Here is a 27,425-nt window from a genome sequence, read left to right as displayed (position 1 = left end):
TGCTCTGTGTTGTATACATTGTAGATACAAACACATCTATGTAAGCATTAGATACGTATATATACATAGATGTGTATGTAAAAACATTATAAATAACAGCCCCTTACGATTGTTACAAATACTTGAATTTTGGCCAAGTAGCTGTTTATTTTAACTCCAGCAATAAAATTTCAAAATAAGACTTATTCATACTGTACTGAAATGGCAGAATGTAGCACTGCTCAGTTTGCTGTTCTTACGTCACTGCTCAAAGCTAAATCTGTCACTGCTTAGTCAAGCCTACTGAAATCCAGACTCAACAGACGCACGAGGCGGGTTGTCTCACCTGGGGAGCTACAAGAGAAAAATGCCCAAGTCTTTCACATCCCTGTGGCTTCACGAAAAACTGAGCTCCTTACAGAATCATAGAATGGTTCGGGTTGGAAGGGACCTCTAAAGGTCATCCAGTCCAACCCCCCTGCAAGGAGCAGGGACATCTCCAACCACATCAGGTTGCTCAGAGCCCCGTCCAACCTGGCCTGGAATGTTTCCAGGGGTGGGGCATCCACCACCTCTCTGGGTAACCTGGGCCAGTGTTCCACCACCCTCAGTGTAAAAAGTTTCTTCCTTACGTGTAGTCTGAATCTATCCCCTTGCAGTTTAAAACCATTACCCCTTGTCCTATCACAACAGGCCCTGATAAAGAGTTTCTCCCCGTCTTTCCTGTAGCCCCCTTTAGGTACTGGAAGGCCACTATAAGGTCTCCCCGGAGCCTCCTCTTCTCCAGGCTGAACAGCCCCAACTCTCTCAGCCTGTCCTCATAGGAGAGGGGCTCCAGCCCTCTGATCATCTTTGTGGCCTCCTCTGGACCCTCTCCAACAGGCCCACGTCCTTCTTGTGTTGGGGGCTCCAGAACTGGACGCAGTACTGCAGGTGGACTCTCATGAGAACTGAGGTCTCAAACCAATTCCTTATCTTTGCAGGGTCAGGAGGCAGATTTTTTTTGTTCCATCAGTTCTAATTGCCGAAACTTGTTAGCTTGTGATAATTTAAATAGATGAAGATAAAATATTTTCCTCTGCTGTTGACGTTGATGGATGACAGTTATTACTTACAAGGAAGTAAGAAGACAAACATTTAGTTGTCTTTTTCTCTGCATGCACACCGAAGCCATGACTAGAAACAGAATTCAGATATCTCAATGGCCTTTGATACTTCTGGGTTTTAGTAATTTTTTTTCAAATGGTATTTCACTGCTTGAAGTTTTTAAATGACGAGAAATAATGTCTCCTCTGCTCGGCAGGGATATCGCTGCTAGAAACGTGCTGGTGTCTGCCACTGACTGTGTGAAATTGGGTGACTTTGGTTTATCCCGATACATGGAAGACAGTACTTACTATAAAGGTAAGTCGACACGATGGATCCTTCTTGCAGGCCAGTTAGAAGACAGTTGCTTCTCACGGCACTGAGTTTTTTGTCAAAAGGAATTAACCAGATATTCTTGGTCTAGTTGTTGTATTTGTATAAAAAGGCAAAGTGATCAGCAGTTTCATAGCTGTATGCTTGAAGAGAAGAATCACAAGGTCTGATTTAAGTTGCAAAAAGTACAAAATTAATATGTAGGTAAAATTCCTCTTTTTAGGACAAGCTTATAGTGCTTTCTTTGCGATTTTTAGAAGATTATCCACATTTGAGACCTGTTTGAGATAATATTCATATTCATGGCATAATGTCGGTAGCCTACAATGAGTTCCGCATTACCTACAGATAAATCTTGAGTTTGTGCTGTCGTTGTATGCTGCGTACTTCAGAAGCCACTGAAATAGGGAGATTCAGTACAAAAAAGTCTTTGAAGCCTACTTTTTCCCCCATTTTGGATGGAATACTGATCTTAAGTGGCGCTAGCAGCTGTGAGGTGTCCTGCAGTGCCTGGTAGATGGGAAATACAGCAGGAGAAGAGCGATGGCACGTAGGGTAGCAAACAGTAGCATTTTAAATCTGGTGTGTATTATGAAACCATGTGTTCATAAATCTGTTCTTTACTGTATTTCTAGTTTCAGTCATGTATTTTAAAATATCCGTTATCTGTCCCCTTACACTCCATCACGTTTCCTCGTTACGTTTGTCTCGTACGACTGTGAGCTGCATTTCGTTGCTTTAATTGCTGAGAGGAAAGGGGGAATACTTTTGACGTGATCATTTCTCGTCCTTTTGGGTCTTGTTGTTGGGGGCTTTATTGGGAGGTTTGGGGGATTATTTTGGGTTTTGTTGGTTCTTTTTTCTGTTTTGTGAAAGGCCAAACAACCTACCCTTCTTTTATGAATCATTTAAAAACACTTGCTCCCTTGCTGAGATTTTGTGGTGGTTTCAGATTTGGTGCTAGTACCTTCTTAAGTGCAATAGTTGCTTTATGAAATAAGAATTAACTTAAAACTTGAAGGAGCTCAGTCAATCTGAATATTTAGGCAAAGTGCTGCTCTTCTCTCCAGATAGAGGAATACCAGCAGAACTGATCAGACAGTGCGGAAATCTCTTGTACAAAATTTGATAGCTGAAGTGCTTCTCTGGAGATGGGCTTTGCCTGTGAATTATTGCACTGAGAACAAAATCTGTGTTTGAGCTCAGTAGTAGGAATAAAAGCCTGCCTTATCTTGCCTTCCCTTTAGCTTCCAAAGGAAAATTACCTATCAAATGGATGGCTCCAGAGTCAATCAACTTCCGACGGTTTACCTCAGCTAGCGATGTGTGGATGTTTGGTAAGCGAATACCAAGCGGTGGGGTTTCTTACGTGTCCTATTGAAGAAGTTCAGTGTTTCATTTTAACTAGTGTAAAGGAATAATTCCCAGATATTTGGCACTATTTTTACTATACCTTCTGAAAATCTGATTTCTTCCAGCATGTTTTGCACCTCCGTATTTTCCTTTCCTTTTTCTACTCAGTAAGTGTAAGGTTTCATGTGCCTTTTTGCCTCTAGTAAGAAACCAACAGAAATAAAGGTACAAGGAAATTAGATCATAGTCATAACAGAGATGATTTTTTTTTAACTGTTGTTTTTCCCTCTGATTTCTTTTTGTTGTACCACCGTCACTTGCTGTTTCTAGCTTATATTTTCACTTCTGTGGTGGTATGCCTGCTTCCTTGCTTAATGCATAGATCAGCCTATGTGATGCCCTGTTTCCAGATCTTCAGTGCTAAATTACCACTTCATTTGTCTTTCATAGCTCCTGTTAGCTTACAAAATACGGCCAGAAGCTGAGTAAAAATAAGGTTAAATGGGAATATCCGCAAGCTTTGGTCTTTTTTCCTAAATATGCAAGTTTTTGTATGAATCTGATCACCTTCACTCAAACTGGTCTGGACAGACAGATCAAGCATAGGCTGTGTAAAGGAACAAAGATGATGAGACTTGAAACAGGAGCAGGACAGACAAGTAAGGGTTCAACCTCTTTAGAAAGTAAAATCTGAATGTTTTTGAGTGAAGGGTATGTGAATTTTAGCAGTTTATAATAGTTTGAAGAAAACTCTAGTACAGTTAGAGTGAGACAAATGAAATATGTGGAACATTCTGGCCAGTCCTAAACTGACAGACCATTTTTCCCTTTGTGCTTTTAACATAGTTTCAACAGAAACTGTTTCATTACATAGTTTCAGCACAAAAAAAAATTGGATCAATGCCAGTGTTAAAACACCCTCGAAGTGAAAATACGCTCTACGTGTCGAAACAAGCCAGTTGGAGCTAGTCAAAGGCAAAAGCAAACTACGACTCATTCTAGCTCATAAAAAAAAAAAAAAAAGTAGATTTGAATATGAGCAACCATTCTGATTTACGATAGGTGAAAGGTAGCTAAATGTGAAGCCAGGCTGCCGTGAGCCAGCTGTGGGTCATGCTTCCTCATAAATAGTTCAGGTTGGTAGGGCGTGTGTAATCCTGCTGCACATCACTCCTTCTGCTGCCAGCCGGTAAGTCAAAACCGATTCTCTAGCTATACATTTCAGAAGAATCGGCTGTAAAAATTGGGATCTGTTCCTTTTTTAACAGATCTTGTTTGCTCACGCTGGGGAAAATTTTTTTGTGTGTGTGTTTCTCAGGTGTGTGTATGTGGGAGATCCTAATGCATGGGGTAAAGCCCTTCCAGGGAGTGAAGAACAATGATGTGATTGGGCGAATTGAGAACGGTGAGCGGCTCCCAATGCCTCCAAACTGCCCTCCTACCCTCTACAGCCTTATGACCAAGTGCTGGGCGTACGACCCCAGTAGACGACCCAGGTTTACTGAACTTAAAGCACAACTCAGGTAGGGTTATACTTCTGAAAGGTCGTTTCCTTGTTCAGAAATACTTGTTTTCGCCGTGTCTTCTGCTACAGTATTTGCTTTCCGTGGAAAATGCAAGACATAATGTGTTAAGTTTTATCTTGAGAAGGCCAGGTTGTTGGTACTTTTTTGGAAATCTACACCTTATCTGTTGGAGAAAATTAGACTAAGCAATAAGTTCAGATAACTGGAAATATGAATCACCTTCTTTCTCTTCCATGAGAAACTTCAGATTTTGCTGTCAATTTGTTTATAATTTTAACTTGTATGCTGCAGTCATTGGGCAGGAGAGTAGAGCAGCGATTACCTATTCAAACGTGCAGTGTACAGTTTTCGGGTGTAAGTGTATCCTTTCTTAGATAAATGAACCATCAGGTGAGTGCTGTTGAAAGTCACTTTCTTAACATATGCAGCATGCTAGCTGCCCTGGGGCAACAGTGTCTGTGCAGTTGTGGAGCCTGCAATAAACGCAAAATCATTAACTGGAAATTCCTTTGCCCTTTGCAAACCAGGATATAGATTACATTATGTTTATCTTGGAATAAATGTGAGCACACGCTTGAGACCAGCCTAAATTCACACCCTACTTTATTCTGCAATAGTTTATTACAGTGTCTGTATCTCCATTTCACCAGGCACAAAATGGGAGTGATGTTTAAACTGTGAAACATCAGTGAGCTATTGTGTGGACAGATTTGACATTTGTGACCACCTTTGGGGTTTTATGAGTGCTGAGTATCTCTTTTGCTTAAGTCTCTATAAGCTTCAAACAATATGCATTCAAACAATACACTTGAAATCCACTCATGCGCTTGTTGTAATCATAGAATCACAGAATGGTTTGGGTTGGAAGGGACCTTCAAAGGCCATCCAGTCCAACCCCCCTGCAAGGAGCGGGGACATCTCCAACCACATCAGGTTGCTCAGAGCCTCATTCAGCCTCACCTTGAATGTTTCCACGGATGGGACATCCACCACCTCTCTGGACAACCTGTTCCAGTGCTCTACAACTCTCATCATAAAAGAATTAATTGCCAAATTCTTCAGTTTTGCCTTGTGTCTTGTTTCAGAGTTGTGGTTTGTGGCATGTTTTATTTTTGTAATATTTTGGGCCGTCACTGGATGTTCATGGTACCAGATCATTCATAGAAGATTGAAATAAGGGACAATTTTAATATAGTATGATGCTGTTTCAGAGTTACTGTACGGATAACTTCGCTACCTTTACGTTTTCTCCTGTTTCTTAACATGTTATACGGTTCCACCATGTGCTACGCTGGGAGCTCCTGTGTAGGCTTAATGATTTACATAGCTAGAGGAAGACCTAGCCCTTCTCACAAAGAACTTGTGCAATTGTCTACTTAGAGTTAACTGCAAAGGAAGGAATGATAAAGCTTGGTCGGGATTGCAAGGAAAAGATATGACATGGTTGTGTCATAGATGGGTGGGTAATAGGTGGAAATTGGCAATTCATTAGCTTTTTTTTTTTTTTTTGCTCTGAAAGAATAGGATTCTTTTTAATTTGCAGTCAGATTGTACTGATAACTTACAGCTACCTGGCACAGAGGAGAATGAAGCCTTAAAAAACGTGACTAGGAAGACGGTGCAGTGTGTAAACCCAGGCAGGGAGAGTATCTCACCAGCAAGGGGAGAGGATGAGTAAATCCAGAGTAAGAGTAATTGTGTTGGGGGCTGGAATAAATGTAGGCTGTACTCTGAGAGAGAGTGATGGCAGCAACACTTATAACAGTATGAGTCTGGAGGGAGAGAGGGGAAAAAAGTTAAAGGTGTGAAATGATACCACCAGATAAGCGGGATAGAGCAGAGCCCAAGAGCCGGGCTCTCCTGGGAAGCGCACAGCCGAAGGGCGAGAGCCAACCCTCACAACGTGCAGCGAGGCAAATTCTCATCAGTTACAGGTCAAAATGTTTCCCAGTGCGTGGGTAAGCTCTGAAACAGGTCAGCCAGAAAGGCTCTGGAATTTTCATGCTGGGAATCTTTCAGACCTTAACTGGAAAAGGCTGCGAGCAACCTGACCTCGCTGTGCGTGGAGCCCAGCTTTGCCAGGAGATTGGGCTCAAGACCTCCAGGAGTCCCACCCTAAACCATTCTCTGATCCTAGATGAAAAATTCATGGAATGGAGTGGATTTCTGCTTCTCTAGTCACGGTAGGAGACTTGAAGCATTGTTTAGAGGACAAGCTCTCTCCTGGGGCCACAGCAACCCTAAAATCCAACTTTTAACTCTCTTCTCACCAATGCAGGGAGTTTTCTGCCATCCAAGCTGGTGACCTTTATCTCCTGGAAGTTAGGCAGCACGATTGTCCTTAGGGCTTCTTTGTGCTGCTCACAGACAGAGTCAACCTCTTGTTGGAGAAGTTGCCAATTCCCTTACGATGAGGCAATCTCAGGCAGCTAGGAAAGATTGTGTTTCAAAACTCAAATTCCCATGAACTTGCAAAAACAAGCTGTTTCCCTGGTGGCCTTTTCTGTGTGGTGTTGCCGCTGCTCGTTCTGGATCCCATCCAGGGAAGTCTTTTCAAGCTGAGAGCTGACCAGTTGTTTGCTTGAAGCCAGAGATAACAGCGCCGCAACGTTCCTCTGTTTTAATGGGAAAAAAAAATCTGCGGCTTTGGGAAAAAAAAAAACCAAACTTTTCTGCATCTGGAATAGCAGCTCGCGTGTTCTGTTTGTCATTTGATGCTTTTCCCATTTCACAGGAACATCTACTTTGCACACGCTTTGTTTGGAGCTGCTTGTGTAACGTGAAGACACTGATTTCTGTAGAATTTATATTTTGTTATGAGGAGAGTAATAAGGTGTGATATTTTATAGCATTTAAACTGTCCAGAGTGGATAGGGGTGAGTTCGTCTTCGCAGCAAATGCAGAAACAAATGGGTGGATTGTGGATTTCCAAATTTAGTCCCGCATCCTAGGTCCCTTGTTCAATTTTGGGGGATGGTAAAAGTGAAAATGAGTCAGGAAAGTGAGGTACTACCCTGCTCCTCCTGTGATTCTGTCACTGACTGAACTAGAATTAGAATCTGTGGTGTTTTAATCAGGAAGCATGTTGTTGCCTTGCCGATTTTGTGTAGAAGAGATTTTTAGCCTTGCACTACATGATAAATAATGGAGGAGGCCCTTTGCAGAGTGTTTAATGTACCCAGATCCTGTGGGAACCAGCAGGAAGTGCTGACCCTGAACAAGCAGCAGCTTTTTTTTCTTTCTGTCATCTCTGGCCATCAGAAATACAAAGCTGGATGCAGATAAACTTATTTTCTCACACACTTATTTGCTCAGTTATACAGCATTTCTCCTCAGAATGAGACCAGTTGCTAGAACCATACACTTAGTATACTCCATTTGTATACCCTCTGTAGCCATAGCCTCATACGTGTTATATTATTAAATTTAATTTATTCTTTGCTAACTTCAGTATGCTGCAGGTGTGAAGCACCCGTTGCCCTTTCTCCTAAAAAGAGCAAAAGAACCAGCAGTTGGATCGGTGCCGTGTAAGAGTGTCAGTCTGGAGCTCGGTTGGTCGCTGGTGAAGAAGCTCAGGTTTTAACAGAGTGGATGACCCCATTAGCATCCTAAAGCTGTAAAAAAAAAAAGGGAAAAAAATGATTCATGCTTTTAAAGTCTGTTTTTATGACACCAGTGAGATCATTAACTGATGAGAACTGGACTTGAGCCTGTTTGTGACTGCATTTTGGTGTAGGTCCTGAAATATTGCTTATAAATAAAAGAAACAAAACTGGTTTCATATCTTACAGAAAAAATATTTTAACATGTACTTGAAATACATGATGGAGGCTGCAAAATGCTTCATTAGCCTTTTGCTCTTTGACAGTGACCTTTAGGAGTAATCTGTAATCCATATGATGCTTTTAAATTAGGGCAGGATGAGAAAATAAGTTCTTCTGCATCCAGCTTTGCATTTCCGAGGGCTGGAAACCACGGAGAGGAAAAAACGAGCTGCGTGTTCAGGGCCAGCACTTACTGGATCCCGCAGTACCGTAGCAGCAAACACTGGTATTGCCGTGCCTTTTGAAACGTGAAGATACATTTTAGTATTTCGGATAATCCTGCGCTGAAGCTGCCAGTAAATGTTTCCTTTTCAGTGTCACAGGCCAATTTCAGTCAAAAGATTCTTTGTAAATGAAATAAGTTTATCAATTAAACAAACATTTAAAGTTGAGATTTTTCATCAGGCTCAGCCTCGCCAAGAAGATGAGTTACGTTGGTCTGTACTACCTCAAGATCTGCTAGGGAAATCATGAATAGAAATACTTCTCTGCTTGCTCCTCTTTGTTGCTAAAAATACGGTCGGTTTGGGAAAATATGCCTAGATCTGACTTTCCTGACCTTCTGCAAATTCTGAAAGACTGCTCAGAGTACTTAAGCAGCTGCACTGAGAAAAGGTCAAAAATATCTCTTGGCACGCTTTTCCTCTGCATGGATTGGTCTTCCCTTTGTAAAAACAAAGACGTTTCTGTGAGTCATTTATATTCTTTCTGGGTTTTTTTCAAGTAATGCTTCTCTGAAGCATTTCCATTTTATATTTTTGTCAGCGGTACTCAAGGGCATGCAAGTACAAATTCTGCTGCGGCTGATGAGCCTTTGACCGGGATGCTTAACTGGGTGGCTGGGGAAAGGACCTCCTGATGGCACGGGCGACGGAAGAGCAGGGTGGGATGAATGAGAGTTGTGAGACAAAAAGCTGAGCCTGTGTTACGAAAAACAAGGCGTTTCAGTAGAAATTTGTCGTTTCCAGTGATACGGTTGAAGTTAGTGGTGGTGTATTGAACAGCGTGGCACCAGAGATAAAATGGCTTTGATAGCCAAGCAGATAGGTACTGGTGTCTCGTTCCTTTTTATGGAAAACCAGGACTGTGCTGTGACAAACCATACTCGTGGTCCCAAATTGTCAGTAAGCCCTCTCTAAATTTAGTCAGCTGCTTTTAGCCGACTCCTGCTCCGTTCTTTTGCTCGGATTAGAGCGACTGCTGTATCAACAGCTTTGCTAAAAATCTGTGTTTTACTCATGCAGTGCCTGGGTGAAGTTTTTTGCGTTGTTTTGTTGTGGGTTTTTTTAAATGTTGAGGTATTTCTTGAAAGATCTTACTCATAGTTCATGGGTATGGATGCGTGTTGGCTGAGTTCTCGTACTACATAAAAATGCATGCCGAATATCTGAAGTGTAACCTCCCTTTGTATCAGTGGGTTTTTGCTAGTTCTTCCTGGGTTAAGTAGGAAATACTGCATTTTCCTTGTTCTGATGGGACAGAGAGATAATAATAGAAAGATTTTCTCTTTCTAGTTCCCTCCGTTGGACTGTAGCCATGTTTCTGCGGTAGTTATATCAGGATGACTTTGGCAAATAACAACTTTTCTGATTTTGTTTTTGTTCCACATTCTTGTGTTACTTCAGCAATGATGGATTGAGATTGCAACAACACTTACAAACTTGGTTTAGCTGCTTGGTTTAGTGAGACGAGATGATTGCTCTGCTTTTTAGAAGTGGCACAGATTTTTTTTTTTTTGGCTGACTAAGGAAAAGCAAAGTTCTCGTCTCCAACCAGGCAGGAATTTATTCTTGAAATAAGCAGTAGAGTTCCAAGATTAGAATAGATTGCTGTCGTTGATCTCATCTCCTGCATGAGTAATTCTGGGTGGTTATTTAGCAGACTGAACAGGAGATTATAAAGTCAGAACCTAGCTTTGTTTCTGGAAACTCTTGAGTGATAAAGAAGCTGGAAGAGCTCCTTTACAGGATTATCCTTCCACTGGGGATAGCGATACATAAATAATCTGCCCTGCTCACATCTCCAGCCTATCCGCGTAGCGTGCGGCTCCAACAAATTCGCAGCTCCCTATTTCAAAGCTTCATTCTGAGTATTTTTCAAATGGCAAATATCCAACATTAATAATCCACATAGCAGAGCTGGGAGGAGGCTGCTGCGGGGGCAGCAGTATCACGTTGAACTTCAAACAGGCTCTTTAATAGGCAGAGCAGCGGTAAGTAGCGATCTGGTTTTCCTGCTGTCTTGTACTTTGTGGAAAATGTCGCCTTTTGACCTGAACATTTAGAAGCTGAGTGAATACAGTCAGATATTTCTGTTTTGCTAAATTAGTTTGTGGACGTGTTCCTGCTTAGGCTACAACGTGAGAGCTGAAGACATAGTGTTTCAAATGTTTTTTGACTGCTTTGTTTAAAAAGGAAAAAAAAACCCAGTGATCTGAAGCTCTGTTGAGTTTCAGTGAAGAGCATTTCTGTTTGTTTTGAACCTTTGCAGCAGCTCAGTAGAATATTTTCGTATGAAAAAATAAGTTTTCATGCAAGTAAGTGCTTGATTTGTTGTCTTTGAGGATTTCTCTGTGTACTTACATATCACAAGAACTTTCAACATGCAAAAAAAAAAAATGTGCAAGATCAACCACAGCTTTCTAAAAACTCAGTGCTGCTCTGTTGTTAAAAGCACACTGGTAATCCTACGGAAGTATTTCTTCCTGATGCTGTTTTTTAGAAACCTAACCAATGTAAGTCAAAGAAGTTTGTGTTTCGGTGCTCAGTCACTTTGTTGAATAGCGTTCATTAGTCTGAAAAATGTGAGAGCACATTGAACTGCAGTTTTACTTAAATAGAATACGTTTTTCTTAGTACAATACTGGAGGAAGAGAAGCTGCAGCAAGAGGAACGAATGAGAATGGAATCCAGGCGACAAGTCACAGTGTCCTGGGACTCCGGAGGATCGGATGAAGCTCCTCCCAAGGTAGCTAAGACTGCAAATTATCTGTGTTTAAAAAAACAAACAAAACCCCCTTTTTATTCCATTTGTTTCTTCAAAGATTTCTTTGACAGGTTCATTCAAACGACAGCGTTCTGGCCAATTTTGTCATCCTCTGCTGATACTTGCCTGAAATGACGTGGCTCTCTTTGAACTGCTGTCGGAACTGATCCATGCTCTAATATCACACTAACAAATTTATGTTTCTTGGCTGCTAGAATATTGTTTCCTGGCCTTTACTTTTTCCTTCTCTCTTGTAGCACTCCTATGAAGCATTAGCTAGTGAGCTCTCAGACCAGCCTGAAGTTTATTTATAACTCATCAGTGAGAGCATAGAAATCAACTAATTGCATTTTCCTTCTGCTGGACAGAAAGTTAGGGGTTTGCTTCCAAGGACCTTATGTGTTTTAGTTTACTCTTAATTTTGTTCCGTTACATGTCCGTCCTGTTTGGATGTCGCCGCTGTGTTCTGCGGCTGTGGTAGTCCCACCTCACCAGTTGCCAAGCACTCTCTTCTCTCAGTAACTTGTCTGCTTCTTGTCAGATTTACTTCACGCTTTGAATTATCAAGCCTGTGTTGTGAAGAATTTCATTTTGTGCAGTCACCACTGTAACCTGGAATATTATCTGTGTCCTGGTCAGTTTGGGATGCTTTCCTGTACACACAAGCTCTGGTGCTGATCATGATTTGAGCAGTTGTCGTGTGGCACCTTCTGCTGCACACATCCCCCAGCAGTCACAGGAAGGCAACTTGGTTTTTACTTTTTGTTTCCCCGTACCCAGGTTGTTGCCTGATAGATTTCCAAGCTTGGTTCAGCGCTTTGATAGCTTTATGGCAATGGAATTGTTGTTCTCATTTCAGAGTTAAAAACAGCAAACAACCCATCAACCTGTTTAGTGATCGGAGATTAAGCAGCAGGATTTGGTGTATGTATAAACAGACAACGCTCCGAGTTACAGAAGTGGATAAACTGCATAAATTGGAACAATATCCCACTTACTTATTACGGCCTTGTTTGAAGAATGTGTTTAGTCTTGAAGCTTTGGAGCTAATCCAAATAGAATAGGGACCTTTTACTGATGTCATAAATGAGCTACGCCGTGTTAGAAATGATCATCATTAGAGCTTAGAGTGTGATGTATAAACTGAAACACTTGACAAAACGTGTTAAGATTTAAACTATTTTTACCAGTTAATATCTTCTTTGAGGAGGTCACTATATCCTCCCTGTGTATGTGATGCAGGTGTTAGTTAGGTTTTTTTCTACAGTATTTTTGTGTAAAAATACGGATGTGCATACTGATGACATTTGAACAAGCTGAATTTCATAGACAGGAGATTTTACATACCTCTTAAGTTACCATCTGATTTTCTGAGGGTGACAACTGATTTTTTTTCTTCCAACCAATCATTATAAAAGTTTCAGGTCTTTATAGGTCTTCAACTCCATTTTATTTATAGCCTTAGACTCTTGAAATAATTCACAGATATCACAATGTGAACTAGGAAATTACTTGCATCTCACAGTGATTTCAGTTAGGAACCTAAGACAGAAAATCTCCTACTACAGAATCATAATGACATCTTCCATAAAGTGATGATAAAATTCTGCAATCTCAGAGTACTTTGGTGGTCGCCTTTTAACTGCCAGAAGGACTGAAGGAGCCCATTTGCAGAGTGATAAGGTTTGGGTTTTTTTTCCCCTAAGTTGATTTTTCTCCTCCCGAAACACCCAGCACCACTGTTTCTCATCCAAAAAACAACCCCAAATATACCTTTGGAGGTTAATACCAAACAAAATAACAGAACACATCTCCATGGAAATGAAGGTATGTTGTTCTGAGCAACGTTTTCCAGCGTTACTTGTTTCACTAGTGTGAAATTTCTATCCCTGTTCTGGCAACAGGATGATCTGTTCAATGTGTGCAGAAAACCAGGCTCCTTTTCCTGCAGATTTTTGTAACAGCGCTGGCCAAATTTCTGGTGACTTTTCTCATGTATTCCTGTGATTATACATCTTGTTTGTTTACGTGTAAACTGTTGCCCTTCTCCTGAAGGGGTAAAGCAAGATAGATAACGACTCTTGGTAATTGTTCTACTAGGAGCTGGTTCTGTCTGGTTTTTTTCTTGGCTGGAAATGGGTTTCAAGACAAAGCGTGGATAATGAAGTGACCATGGAGTTCAGTGCCTTCCATGTTGAGGCAATTAGCTACAGAGAACTTAATTATCGGAATTAACTTCAGTCCTCAGAATAACACATGGAAATATTCATGCTAAACAAACCGGTTTGATTTGTGTTCTGTCTGAAGCGAAAGAATTTACGTTTGGGAATGGTCACAAAAGCAACAAATTAATAGCAAAACTTTATGTACTGCAGAGCATTGAACTTCGAAATGATGCTGTATTTGCACCTGGAAACTTGATTTAAGAATTACCTTCTTAGCTGATGTCCTCTCTACAGTTTTAACAGCGCAGAGCAGGCCGTGTAGGGCAGGCAATTAAATATGCACAAAGAGTGCACAGAGCAAGCATTATTTCTTGGCATACCTAGCAAGCAATTCAGCTCCAAGGAAAAATGGAGGAAACCTTTGTTTTAGTTTTAAAAAAAAAAATGTTAGTCATTTTAGAATATTTATTTCAGGGGTTTTTTTGAGATTACTTTTGTGATGCATCACCTGTAAATGTTTGTCTCACCAAAGAGTAATTTTCTGGTTTTAGGTTTCTGTTTCTAAAGTCTCTAAAAATTCCATTACATTTACAGCCCAGTAGGCCTGGTTACCCCAGCCCGAGATCCAGCGAAGGCTTTTATCCAAGTCCGCAGCATATGGTCCAGCCAAATCATTACCAGGTATTACGCTTAACGCTCTGCGTGCTTTTTTTTCAAATGTGGGGTTTATAACTCGGTTGCAGCTGGTGGGAGTGATTCACTTCTTACGCAGTTTTAATTTCATTGAGCTCTGTTAGGCGGGTTTTGTTTTACATCAAAACAAACCCCAAACCGAGCCTGGTAGGTTTACTCCAGATGGCAAATACTTTCATGTCAGAGATGGTGCTCAGATTCCTAAAACTACAGTGAAACACGTCCGACATTCTCATATTTATTGAAGGAATGCTGTGTTCGTGTTCACATTTGTGCTAAGCTATGAAATTACTTGCCTTATGAAATGGCATTAACTCGTCAGCGTTCCTTGGGCTTATTGATACTCTGCTCCCTCATGTTTCTCTGAAACATTTTCTTTTTCTGTTGGCTGATAGCCACCTTTAGGTCTACCGCATCATACACTCACAGGTTTTGCTTTTCTTCCTAACACTGCTGAAAAAATTTAACACAAAAGTTTGTCATGAAAGTACTTGGGTTTGTTCAAAGCTACAGCCGTATACGGCACTCTCAGTCGAGATTTTTTTTCTCAGGCTGCCCAGCTACGCACACTAATTACACGCTGTCACTCAAGGCTTAAGCTTGTAACGTAGACTAGGGGCTACATTTTATGTGGCTCTCTAGGGTGGTGTGTGCCCGGCTCCTGTTAGCTTGCGTGTGAGCTCTGTGTGTGTAGCTCCTACGAATGTGTCAGTGGATTGATTGTTGTTCATTAGAGGACTCTGATTTTCTTGACTGCAAAGGTTAAAACACTTTCTAATGCTGCTGTTTTGGTAGGCACACGCAAATACGTATAGTTATCCTCAGAGTTTATAGTTGTATTTCTATAGAGTTATATATAGTTATCCTCAAATAGGTATTGTTATGTTATGATAGGCATCCTTAAAGACTTTAAAAAAGAGGTTTTGTGTCATATTTTGCCTTGGCTTCCTTCTTCTGATGTTGCTTCCCCTCCTCCCTCTCTGTGACTGCTTGAATTAAGTAATTCCTGCACTGTCGTATTTGCTCGTTGGTGGGGAGAGGGCAGCTATTCGTTATGGGGAAGCAAATGTCTTATTAATCTAGCTTTTTTTCTTTTTTTTTTTTTTTTTCCCTTTTCTTTAAACCCTAAAGGTGTCTGGCTACCCTGGTTCTCATGGGATACCGGCCATGGCAGGCAGCATTTATCCTGGGCAGGCTTCTCTCTTGGATCAAGCAGATTCCTGGAACCACCGTCCTCAGGAGATATCAGTGTGGCAACCAAACATGGAGGTACCATGAGCTGACACATCTGTTGTTGTGCTTTGGACAGTCAATACCCTCTTTTGTTGTTTAGGTCCATGTGGAGATGATTGTAGGAAAACTGAGCGTTTCTCTGGTACTTTCTAAATTGCCTCACTGCAGTGGGATGGGAGGCATGACTGAATTCCGTTCTTTTTGAAACAAATCCTCCGATGTGAGGCTGGGCGTAAGGTGTACTCTTTACACAGATTCTTGATGAAGTTATTACTACTTGCCATCTTAATTAAGGGAGTGATAGCAAATATTTTGTGTTAGTTAAAAGAAAGCTTTACTGAAACTTACTGCTGTTAGTAGAGATGGGAACATTCATGTAAAAATATGTAATATCAGTACTGTTTAAAAATACCACTTGTGGGAGACATCCAGCATAGCTAAAGTGTCTGAGGCTTCTCCGTAACTTCTCCAGAACAGAAGATGAACTGGTCTGCAAAACTGTTCTTGAGTTGTCTTCCTGTTAGATGCTTTTCCTGTGTCACGACTGCACAGAGCTGCTGCAAGAAACATCAAATTGATTCCCTCTTTAACCTTCGTCTTTTTTTTTTTTCTGTTCACCTCCAGCATTTTATACCTTTCCCATTCCATTTTATCCTCCCGTGAAGATTCGCTTTGTGCAGCTTCTGTCTTAAATCCATTTCCTCTCTAACCAGTGCTCTATTCCTCGTGCCTCTGGTAAACGTTTAAGTGATAACTGAGGCTTACCCCTCAAATACGGGCAAGCGGAGAGGTGTCTAAGCCTTCAGTGAGTCATAGCCAAAGCTTTCACAAAAGCTTGGGAAGTTGGTTACCTAAAAACAATCTCAGTGAAGTTTGTTACCACGATCTCCATGGCTTCTCTAAGAATGCTAATTTATACACGACATGCTAATGATTTCCAGATAGCGCGGGGATGTGTTAGATTCAGTATTGTAAGCTTAAGATGTGCAGAAAACTTACTCCAAAATCATTAAAAATGTTTTTGTGACATACTTCGCAAGTGTCAGCTAAAACTGAAAAGCATATTTGTTTTGGGTAAAAAATGTGTCTCGCGGCTTTGGACAACTGGATAGTTACGTTATTGCTCAAGACCAAGAAAATGAAATTGATAAATGTGGTTTTGTTGTCCAACTTAAATGAAGCGCAATGTGGGAAGTGACAGCGTTACTGAAAAACAGAATTTTTCAGATCTTTTTCATTCCAGTGATTAGGAGCAAGGCAGATAACGTGTAGTTGGAAAGATTTTTTTTTCTGAGGGTCTGCTTCAGTTCATGAGGAGCTGAAGGAACTCTGCTTGCCTGCTGTTGTACATTCGGGCTTTTAAAAATCTGCTGCAATCTGTAAGTTCTTGCAACTGTTTATACAAATTTTAAGTTGTGAGACTGACGAAACTGACTCTGTTTTGTAGGATTCGGGCACTTTGGACATCCGAGGAATGGGCCAAGTTCTACCCACACATCTTATGGAGGAGAGGTTGATACGGCAACAACAAGAGATGGAAGAAGATCAGCGCTGGCTTGAAAAAGAGGAACGATTCCTGGTAATGCTTTGTTTCAGGTTGCTTCTTAATTCATTTCGATTTTTCTTTTTTTTTTGTCACAGCGTGCTAAAACTGATCACTTCTGTGAAATGAGAGCATTTACTGAACATAGGAGTCACTACCAAAATGTAGGTTTGGAAACAGTCTTTAAAATTAAGTGTTCAGCTAGTGAGTCCTGTATTATAAATACCTTGAACTGCTGGGTTTGTTAGTCAGTCTCGCTTTATCCAGTTGAGTTTGAGAAGTTGTGGGTAAAATTCTATGCCAATCTGGAGATTGCCTGTTCTTAAGGAGATGGATCTGTGCATACCCTGCCCCTAAAAAACGCAGTCTACTACTGCCCATACTAAGAGTTGTAAGCAGTCTGGTACTGGAGGAATAACGAGACATATTAGTGGGAAGAAATACTTTGAGAGTGAGCTCTGTGAGGTGGGGGAAAAGCTCTGAACATCACCAGGAGGAGAAAGAGGAAGTGCACTGGTAATGGGATCTTCTGTTGCTATTTCTCCACAGTTCTGTGTTTTTGTGTTGTCAGCGCCACTGCTGTGTGTTTTTTATTTCAACTCTGGCTTCCCAGTTGTCAAAAGTTAAGTTCTATATTAAAATTCTCCTACTCAAGACTGATGGCTGCAGATGCAGCAGAAGGTGGTAGTACCATATTACTCTGTTCAGGCTCGTGCTGGGGACCCTGTAGGTGCACGAGCCTCACTTGACAGGTGAATAATTTACAGTGGAGTGCTGTGGGTTGTGACAAACACCAGTTGCATGTTTATCTGCTTACAAAGCATGTTTCACGGAATGTTTCCGTTTGGAAGCCTTTTATGTTGTACGTAGTTACGAAACATGCCTGTGTAATGCAGGTGCCATAGGTTTGTTACGGGAGGTGAGTTTGAATAAATACGTCCTCTGTTTAAAGCAGATGGTGATAATGTTCAGTGGTTTCTGTAAGAGTCCTCTGCACTGTTCAGAGCTGGTCTCCAGGAAAATCTTACTTATGCAGATGAAGCTTTTTTTATTTTAGACACCCAAAGTGCTGGTTGTGATCGTCTCACAGAACTTGAAACAGTCTTTTAGGAATCTTGAAGCCAGGACGTTGAGTTCCTTGAAAATAAAGAGTTTATATTTTATTCTACAGGAAGTCAGTGGGCAGGAACGGAGAGCAGATCTTGTATGTAGATGATGTTACCAAGACCTTTACTCCTTGCCAACTGACTTGTCTCAGCCTCTCGGGGTTTAGTTGTGCGCGGCATTCAGAGCTGTGTGGAACAGCTGACGGCTGTGAGGACAGCCGAGGTAGGATAAATCACCTCTCGTTCTTGAGAGCTACTGATAGATGCCCCCATGTCCAGTAAGTATTCTAGCCAAGATGCAGATTGTGCTGGAATTCCGATGTTACTTTTGATTCAAGGATGGTGAAGCTTGCTTTTGGCTGGTTTCCTTGTAAGTGCACTTGGGAATTTGTGGTTTTCCATTGGATGACCGTAAAGAAACCACTGTACCCAGATTGCTTTGGCCAGTTTATTACAAGCTGAAGAGAGGGAGGGGAAAGGAAAATTTCTTCCTAATTTAGGCATTAGCTTTTCCAGTCTTGAGGGGCACCAGTTGCTTGTGACTTCCACAAGCCCGGTAGGTCACCTTGATCCCATTGTCAGTTAAAACTTGTAAGATGGTCAAGAACTTTTTGGGGAATTAATATGCTGATGGAGAATGAGGCACTGTGATTTCAGGTGGCAGTAGATTGTGTGGGAACTTTCTGCAGAAAACTTTTCTGAACTTTCTGGCTTTTTTGGCAGAACAGATGATAATTATTTGTAGGGTTTGTTATTCTGTTTCTGTTCAGCCTCTGGATCATCAGGACGTTTACGATCCCCCAAATTGCTGCTTGAGGAGATTTTTCTTTTGGTGTGTGATACAGTTTTAGTGTATGGTTGGAAAATAATTACTCGAGGAGACGTCGTCTGTACTACCACCTCCTACTCAAAGGAGAACTAGCACTGATGAACTTGTGAGTAGCTGTGCAGCTTTGCCAGAGGTGAATTTGGTTGGTGTAAACCTTAGAGGGTTAAAAAGGCAAAAAGGCAGAGACAGTTTGGATGGCCATAAGCATGAACTTAAATGGCCAAAATGGGGAATTGGAATCCGTAAGATACTGCAGTTCTTTTTCTTTCTGCACTAACATTGTGCTGTACAGACTGGGGTTTGTGCTTGAGTGCCTGTTACAGATTTATACGCTGTGTTAAAAGCTAAACAGGCTAATACTGGCCACAGGGTATGTCTGAACCTCTGGCAGGATGTGTGCGAGAGGAATCTTCCGTTTATAGATGGGTGTCACTTGGAAAAGGAATGTGGTTTTCTAGGTTTAGCCCTGAAGAAATCGAGACGATGGGAAGGCCGCTGTGCGGAGTCACTCTCGGAGACCTTGCGGATCCCCTGAAGGACATTCGCAATTCTTACGTGAGAGTCCAAACACAGCTCCGGTGTAGAAATAATCCATGTATTGCACGCACACGCTTGCTCCGTGTCCTTGAGTGAGTGACTAGTGGTGTTTCTTCCCTTGGGTGAAGGGACTTCCCTGATTTCACTTTAGGTGATTTAACAGGGAGAAACAACTTATTTTTTTTCAAAATGGATGTCATGTGTCTCACTTGCTTTGAGACACCTTTCTGCACTAACATTTAGACTTTGATAAAAGTGTTTTGCTGAAGTGTGTCTCTTCCCTTGCCTGCTGCAAGCAGCTTTCAGAATATTTTTCCTTTTGAGCACAGCAAACAATAGAGAGAGTAGAGCCAGATTTTAATTTTTAACTTATGCAGCCATACCGTGTGGTGTTCTCAGTTTAAACTGACTGCTTTCCAAAGCTGCTCTATTTACACAGTCTTCAGACTCCTGCACTACATCTCACTTCTGCTGCTGAGAACTGGACTCACGGGGGAGCAACTGCAAATCATTTAATGTGAGACACTGCAGCAAGAAGAACAATCCTCCGTGGCGTTTCTGTTAGGACAATTTCTCTTTCCCCAGAGTAACACCAACTTGCTCATCACTTGAAATTTATTGCTGCTTCTACAGGGAAAAAACACAACTCAGAGCATGTCGTTACACGTATAAACAGCACCGGTGCTGGGTTTGCTAGAAGAGGCACCCCAGATGGAGAATTAAGTTGCAGTGGCATTGAAATGGAAATTTGCCGGTCTGTGGAGAGGTTGTTATCTGTGTAAGCAGTTTGCCTGAAACTGGTCCTTTGAGAATGTGCGACTAGTCAGCACTTGAAAGGAGACAGAAATTCTGTTTGCAAGCTGCAGCCTTACCAGAATCCCGAATTCTGAAATTCTGCTGAAAAAAAAAAGAGAAAACAACCAGATCTCTCTTCATGGGAAGCTCCTGAATGAAAATAAAGCTGTTGTGTAAAAACTGAAGAGTATATCATTTTAAATTGTACCAAATATATCCATTGGGAGCTGAGGGGAGAGTTGGGAGGGGAGACTTTTTTCCCAGGACTGACACTCCCTCCCACCTCCGATAGAGAGGAGATGTTGGGCACTGGTTTGGTAGCTTTGATGGACACTGATGAAGCTTATGGGCTTTCATGCTGTCTTGATAAAAGTGTTTCGGCTGTCAGCATCTCCACGAAGGAGGACAGAAGTCTCTGAATTATTTTTTGGAAGCTGAAGTGAAGACAAAGCAAAGCTGCACTTAAAGCGTGCTGCAGGTGACTACAGCAGACGGCCTCTGTCCAGGGCGCGTGCAGGTGGAGGGGTGAGCTGGCTGCAGTGCCAACACGTTCCGACAAACTCACGAGTGTCTGTTTGGCCTTCAGCGTAAGGAATCTTACCATTAGGTTTTCTTTAGGTGCTGAAGTCTTGAGGACTGAGTTTTTCACTCCTCATTTCTATCCTGTGATGTTTACACCGCAGCAGACAAGCAGGAACACAAGAAATTAATGAAGTTCTCGTTCTGCACTTTCTCCTGAGTACTTTTGTGATCATATGGGTATTTCCACCTCCAAAAATAAAATTGATGGAAGTTAATCAAGACTTCTCTCGTACGTAGTGCATAGCATGCAGAAGTTGGCACTTGCAGCTCACCGTAACAAAAAGATTTGGCTCGTAACAAAAAGATTTGGCTCGTTACCCTGCAGTCTGGCGTGCGCGCTGCCATACTCGCGCTTCTGTCCCACACGCTGGTTTCCTTTCCAGTGTTTGTGCGCGCAGAAAACCAGCCTGTAAGGATGGGATTACTCCAGGAGGGCCACAGTATGTGTATGTTCAATCGTCCAGCCCTGACTTCTTGTGTGTAGGATTAATTTGAAATCAAATCAATTAATTAATTGAGTTAGAATAATTTTTAAAGGCTCTCTGAGGATGCTTTTATTTGTGGGTTTTGACAAAAGCTTGGAACTGCCAAGAACTATCCTGATATTTAAGCTTTTTTAGTCGCTTCTAGGAGAGAGTCTACCTTCTGAGTTTTAGTGCAGAGTTTAACCCGAAAGGAGAATCGTCTGTAACCACAGAGAGGAAGCCAGTGGTGGTGGTGATGCTGTGAGAGAGCCTGCTGAACTGCTAGCTCCTTAGTTTGCTTCACAGAAGTGAGGGCAACGAAGCCGTTGTCACTCTGTGTCTTTCCAAGTCGACTTGCTAAGCCCGGCAGTGTGGTGCAGTTGGTGATTTTTATGCTCTTAACTTTTTGTGCTGTCGCTGACTCGGAACGCTTTGCAGAGCGCTTTTCATCTTCTGGGCCTGTTTAATTACGTGCTTCCTCGTTTATTTTTAGTTTCCAGTCTGATCTTTTCTTTTGTGGCTGTGTTGATGGTATGTGGCATTGGTTTTGGTCGTATGAAATAGAGATACATATGTGCATGCCTTTCAGTAGCTCCTCAGCAGGCAGAGCCGTGTTGTGCGAAGAAATTTATAGTCCTTTCCTGTGATGGGTTGAGGAGAAATAACTCACATAGTTTCCTTATCGTGTTTGCATTTGTTTTTTTTCTGAAATTCCCGCATAGTTGTGGTTTTGTCCTATTTTGATGCTGAGAACTGCAATTCAAGTATAATTGATGTGAACCGTTGCTAAAATAAGATTTTAATTTTTAGCCTGAGAAAATCCCACCAAGACATTACAATTCGGCGTGTCCTGAGAATACCACGGCTTAGATGTTCTTTTATTAGCGAGTGACCAGAAATACTGGAAATAAAGTAGATTATGTTCCAGTTTCTCAACATATGCGTCCTGTCTGAAGAGTCCTCATGATGTTTCCAAATATTTCAGACAGTAGATTATTTATTGGAAAAAATACCATTTACTTTTCAAGGGTCTTGATTCTCTGCAAAATAAATATTTCGTAAAATATAGTTGCTCCCTAAAATATGTATCTGTCATTACTGTAATGATCAGTGGAAAAGACTTTGCTTAAACTTTGCATTTTAATTTGGTACGGTTGGCGCTTTCACAAAAAAAAAATCAGAGCACTACGGTGAATGCTTGAGAAGTTCCACCACAGCATGAGAGAAACACATCTGGAGATGATTTGTCATCACAGTTGGTCACTCCTTAGCTTCAAGGCTTGAAAAACAGAGTCACAGGTGACAACTTTTTCAGGTAAAGCTGAAACCCTGAATCTTACATTTCCACGCTGAACACCTCAGCACCCACCACCCAGTTTGCAGCCCCTTTGGCTGCCTCTCAGAAAGGATCGTTTCCCAGCCAGCCAAGTTCGGTGTATCTAAGGGTACAGCCGGTGCCGGGATGGGAGGAGGATTCCAGGAAGTCTCTGCAGTTTTCAGAAGGTACAGGGCCATAGCAGGGAGCGCTTCGGGGCTGTAAAATATTGGGTGAAGTACAGAACGGGTCAGTGTTGATGCGACTTTGATCTTAGGTATCATCTTTACTGTAAAAGAGTTTGTCTTTTGAAATGTGCATAGCTATACAAATGAATAAATCAGAACGTCATTTACTAAAACGGGAGTTGTTAAAATCTGTTAGAACACAGTCAAGTCACTAGAAATGTATTTGCACCTCTCCTTAGTCATTGGACACAAAAGTACGTGGAGTATTTCTCTTGTGTTCCTAACTGTCTGAGGTTTGATGGGGCAGAGGGAAGACAATGTTTGAAGTTGAAAGAACTTGTGTTTGTGTACCACTAAAGATTTCCAGTCCTTATTTCTCAGGTGTAAACATGCAGATTGCTGAGACGCAGCCCATTGGCACTTGGGGTCTTCGTTTTCAGATCGGCTTCTTGGAGATGCCAGGGCAACGTCAGAGCCTTCCATGGCTTTGCTTGCATGGGGGTGGTCAACAGGACTTGGTATTTTTGTTGTCAATGTGTGAAGCAAGTGTTTGACAAGTTAATAATCCTCAGTTTAATAATATTTTAGTGTATTTACAACCTTTCAGTGAAACGATTCTTCAGCTGTAGCTAGGTGGTTTTAGGCTGTTCGTGGACACAATGTTCTGAGCTCCACATTTGCTGCTGGTGGTGGCTTGGGTGATGGAATCCTTGCCGTGACGTGAAGCTGTGGAACGGGGCTGTTGGAGAGTTTAGATGCTGAAAGCAAGGACCTGTTAGTAAGACAAGGAGGAGGGGAGATGGATATTATGTCTGTTAATTTATCTTTTTCCTTATAATACGACAAGAAGTCTGTTATGTGGACCACTGTGTATTTTTTTTTTTGCTTCTGAATGATTTAAAATGCTCAGTATTTCTTTATCTTTGGAGTCTGGTTTAGGGGTTTAGGGTGCTTTTCTGGAGTAATAAATTATTAAAAGTTCAAAGAGCGTTAAACACGTCTGTGATAAAATAATCTATTATTGGACTATTTCCAAAGACTTTGGGTACTTCCCTGGCCAGAAACAAACACGAAACAAAGGCAAGTGGTGAACATCAGTGTAACAGAAATGCCGTTAGTCGTGTGCGCAGATGAACAAGGAGAGCTGTTTGCCTGAGCTTAAAAATATGAGAATCACGACTGGCTTTAGCTAGCTAGTGCAGTGTCTAATGTACCCGTATCAAATGAAACTTTACTCAGGAAAAAATCCTTCATCGTAGTAAAGGAAATAAAATGGAGATGCATCAGTGCCAGGTTTCGTCATCAAATTTGTCACAAATTCCTGGAGAAACATTGGGAAATCGCTTGCTTGTGTCTGCTTCAGTCCTTCCCGTTTGAGATGGGGTTAAATATTTCCTTGTCTGTTTTTAATCTGCAAGTTCTTTCAGGCAGCGACCGTCCCTGGCTGCGCCTCGGGCTCTGCCTCGGGCTGCGGAAGACTGAATGAAAATCCAAAGTGTAAACCCTTGTGAGAGGCTACCGACACAACCGGAGTATTTTTAATGATAAACCAGCAATATTAGTCTATTTTTGTGAGTTCTGTCTGTCCTGCTGGCTTTTTGGGGTCATTTATCATAGAATCACAGAATGGTTTGGGTTGGAAGGGACCTTCAAAGCCCATCCAGTCCAACCCCCCTGCCAGGAGCAGGGACATCTCCAACCACATCAGGTTGCTCAGAGCCTCATCCAGCCTGGCCTTGAACATTTCCAGGGATGGGGCATCCACCACCTCTCTGGGCAACCTGGGCCAGTGTTCTACCATCTTTGTTGTAAAAAAATTAGCAGGATATGCCAGCCAGATGATTTTTAGTGGTTTTAGAAAGAATGAAGGAAGGAAAAAGATCTGGACTTTAAAGAAGAAACAGATCTATTTGTCCTTCAAAACTGACCCTGAAAGATCGTGTATCTGCTCACGGGGTCGGTTTAGTTCCAGTCAGTATTCAGCCTGCATTTCTCTGAATAACAAATTTTCCTTCTCATTCTGTGTCCATTTTATGCATTTATCCATACCGACCTAGGAAATAAGTTGTGTTACCCTGGTGCAGATGTGCACGTTATCCGTTTTCTGAGGGAATGAACTCTGACTCTGGTAGGACAGCGAAGAGTGCGATAAATCCGCTTCCTTCGTTGCTGTGTGCCAGAGTTAGCGCACTGGAAAGCTGAATTTTGCTGAATTTGTGTTTCCGGAGCGGCGTTAACCTTTGTTTCCCATCGGCTCTCCCTTTGGCTTCCCCTGTACGTAATGTTATCCTCGAAAAATCAATGTAACGTACCTGGGTTTGCTGGGGAGATGAGTAAATGACTGGTTTCCACGCAAAAAAAAATTGGACCAGTCTTATTTTTACTTCTTAAAACAACCAAACCCCAAGTTCTCACTGAAAAGTAAGTAAGTATCTCACTCCAAATGTATAAAATAGAAATTAATTTGTCGCTTGTATCAGGAGAAGAGTGCCTCTGGACAGCTACGCTGGCGTTCTGTACCCAAACGCGGGGTTTGCAGGGCTCCGGTAATTGGCCCCGTTTGCAGGCTTGGAGAGAGAGCCAAGCACATATAAGCCGGCCTCCGGCAGGAAGCGGGAATTCACACGCAGCGTTCTCGTCCCGCGGTTGAAATTTTGCTGTCGGGAAACAACCCATTTTTGGGTTGTCTTTGCTGCTTTTGAAAAAATTAAAATGCAGGTTTTCCAATGTTGTGTTAGGGCAATGGTACTGTCAATATTTGTGAGGAGCGTTTTCACGCGGGCGCTGCGAACGGGCGGTTGGGAAGCAGCCGTGGAGGCTGCCAGGAGGTTTCCGTAGGCGCAGCTGCAGCAGCGGGGGGGGGGTAGAGACAGGCGTGAAGTGACATCTGCATTTGTCAGCCTGAATTTTTAACAGTGTTTTCCTGGCTTGCTAATGATTTTCAGCCTCGGTCGCGTGAATCTGTGAGCGGAGCACAGAGTGAAATTTTCAATTTTTGTTTTAGAAACCCGACGTGCGGCTCTCCAGAGGCAGCATCGACCGAGAGGACGGAGGTCTCCAGGGCCCGGTAAGTACGCGTGGGATCTTTTCATCTCCCGGCCCTTTCTCCGGTTTCTGGTAGAACATGTTGTACGCTGTCTTAATTATGGCAGACGATTTAAAGCTTCTGCTAAATGTTTCCACTGTTATTAGATGGCTCTACAGCTTTCCAAGCGGCTCAGCTTCTGCGGGAACAGCAGCCGTGGCAAACTTGTTCGTGCAGCAGTTTGGAGGATTTGGGGTTTGGGTTCCCCCCCCCCCCTTGAAGCTGCTGCTGGAACAAATACGAAAATATTTCCACAAATATGTTGCAATATTTTTTTAACGTTCACTTGCTGTATAATTGGGCCTTTTATTTAAAAACGGTGAATAGTTTTCTGAAAGTTCTGTCAACAGGAAGCAAGATGAAAATCACTTTTGCAGTTGTTTGAATATCTGAAGGGCTTTCTGACAAAGGAATGTAAATGTTGCTGCTGTATTGCCCAGAAATCCGTTTGGGGTAAATGATCCGCTGTGCAACAAACGGAACAAACCCCCCGGCCGTTCATGTATTGCCAGCCAGCAGCTGCAGCTGTGGTATTCTTTCTTACTGGCTGAACTCCTGGCTGTTGAACTAAAAACATCTCTCTGTTTAATTGCCGCTGGAATCTCTGAATCACGCTGATCAGGAGGGGTTAGGCTAGGGACTGTTAGTGATGGAAACCTGCTGCTTCATCTGCTGTTTGTCTCCAGGGACCCCCTTTAAAATGGTTCGTATTGAAATTCATGTCCCTCGTTCATTTGGGCTGCAACTGTAAGCTCCTAGGCGTCAGTATTTTTTCACTGCCTCAGAATTTAGGGACTCTTCCGGCGTTTGCAGCCAGAGCACAGTCAGGAGTGAGTGTATCAGTGACATGCTGCAGCGTGGCCTCTGGAGACATTCCTGCCTGGGAGCCGTTGAGATTTTTTTCCGTGGAATGGGAGAAGACTCTTGGTTATTGTTACGTCTTCGCTGTTGTGGCATCCTTGCACAAGAGGCAGTGAGGTATCGCTGCGCTTTGTGCTGTTCGTGAAGATGCTGTGGGATCACCTGGAGGTTTTGAAGTCCTGTCAGAGGTTTGATGCAGGTGGCTGTCGGTGGCGCTGGGTTTGAAGTACAGCGTCTCGCAGCCAGCTGGTTTCTCGGAGCTGATTTCAGCATGACTGCCCGGGCTTAAAATAAAAAATCCAACACCCAGATCCCAAACCGCTTGTAGGGGAAGTCCTGTCCTCCCAGATGAGGTGGTACAATTTCACACCCCACTGGAAAGAGTGTGAAGGAAACACGTAGTGATCATTGACAAAATGAGTTTTAAAAGAGACTCTAATTTGCGGTAACTACGTTTCTTGTTCCAGAATTTTATTTTGCATTTTTATAGTTCCTAATACATTGAGAGCATAACTCTGGCTTCGTTTGCCGTGGGAAATGTCTAATGGTTCTGGGAGTCAGTCTCAGTTGCTCATCGAGAGGATGAGAAGTAGGCAGCAGTCATTCTAGGAGGGCTACGATTAAATAATTGTCCAGTGTCACACAGAGATTTCTGCGATGGTGGTGAGGACAGAATCCAGTTCACTGAGGTGTCATTTACACCTTCCCCACAAAGTGACTTTTTGTTTGAGCAGTCGCTGTGGTGAAGAAGGGGAGCAGAGAGCACAGCAGCTCTGGTTCCTGCTGGGAGCAGCGGCCTCTGCGCAGTTCAGGGACGCTGGGAGGGAGAAGGAGTAATACGGGCTGCTGTGCTTGGGTGTGGTGATACAAATGCGAAGCTACCAGACGCGTTTCAGTAGTGCCTAAATGGTGAGCGCGTGGCTGGATCACTTTGTGCACGTTC

At 42.4% G+C, this 27,425-nt stretch overlaps 1 protein-coding gene across 6 annotated transcripts in view; it reads left to right on the top strand.

The window, feature by feature from the left end:
• Positions 1–27,425, top strand: part of PTK2 (protein tyrosine kinase 2) — a 211,110-nt gene that overhangs the window by 171,637 nt on the left and 12,048 nt on the right. For 5 of the 6 annotated variants that reach the window (XM_086741328.1, XM_086741324.1, XM_086741326.1 and 2 more), the window contains 8 exons: positions 1,283–1,383; positions 2,646–2,735; positions 4,070–4,274; positions 10,957–11,068; positions 13,846–13,932; positions 15,076–15,213; positions 16,625–16,756; positions 25,541–25,603. In XM_086741328.1, coding sequence (XP_086597454.1) covers positions 1,283–1,383; positions 2,646–2,735; positions 4,070–4,274; positions 10,957–11,068; positions 13,846–13,932; positions 15,076–15,213; positions 16,625–16,756; positions 25,541–25,603 — 928 coding nt within the window. Of the gene's footprint in view, positions 1–1,282; positions 1,384–2,645; positions 2,736–4,069; positions 4,275–9,919; positions 10,314–10,956; positions 11,069–13,845; positions 13,933–15,075; positions 15,214–16,624; positions 16,757–25,540; positions 25,604–27,425 lie in introns of those variants that run through there. The other variant, XM_010124061.2, reaches the window with a different exon arrangement.

The sequence above is a fragment of the Chlamydotis macqueenii genome, chromosome 2 (genome assembly GCF_036417535.1).
Source record: "Chlamydotis macqueenii isolate bChlMac1 chromosome 2, bChlMac1.mat, whole genome shotgun sequence".
Lineage (NCBI taxonomy): Eukaryota > Metazoa > Chordata > Aves > Otidiformes > Otididae > Chlamydotis > Chlamydotis macqueenii.
Note: the sequence above shows the minus strand (reverse complement) of the source record. Positions and strands in the feature narration are given on the sequence as shown.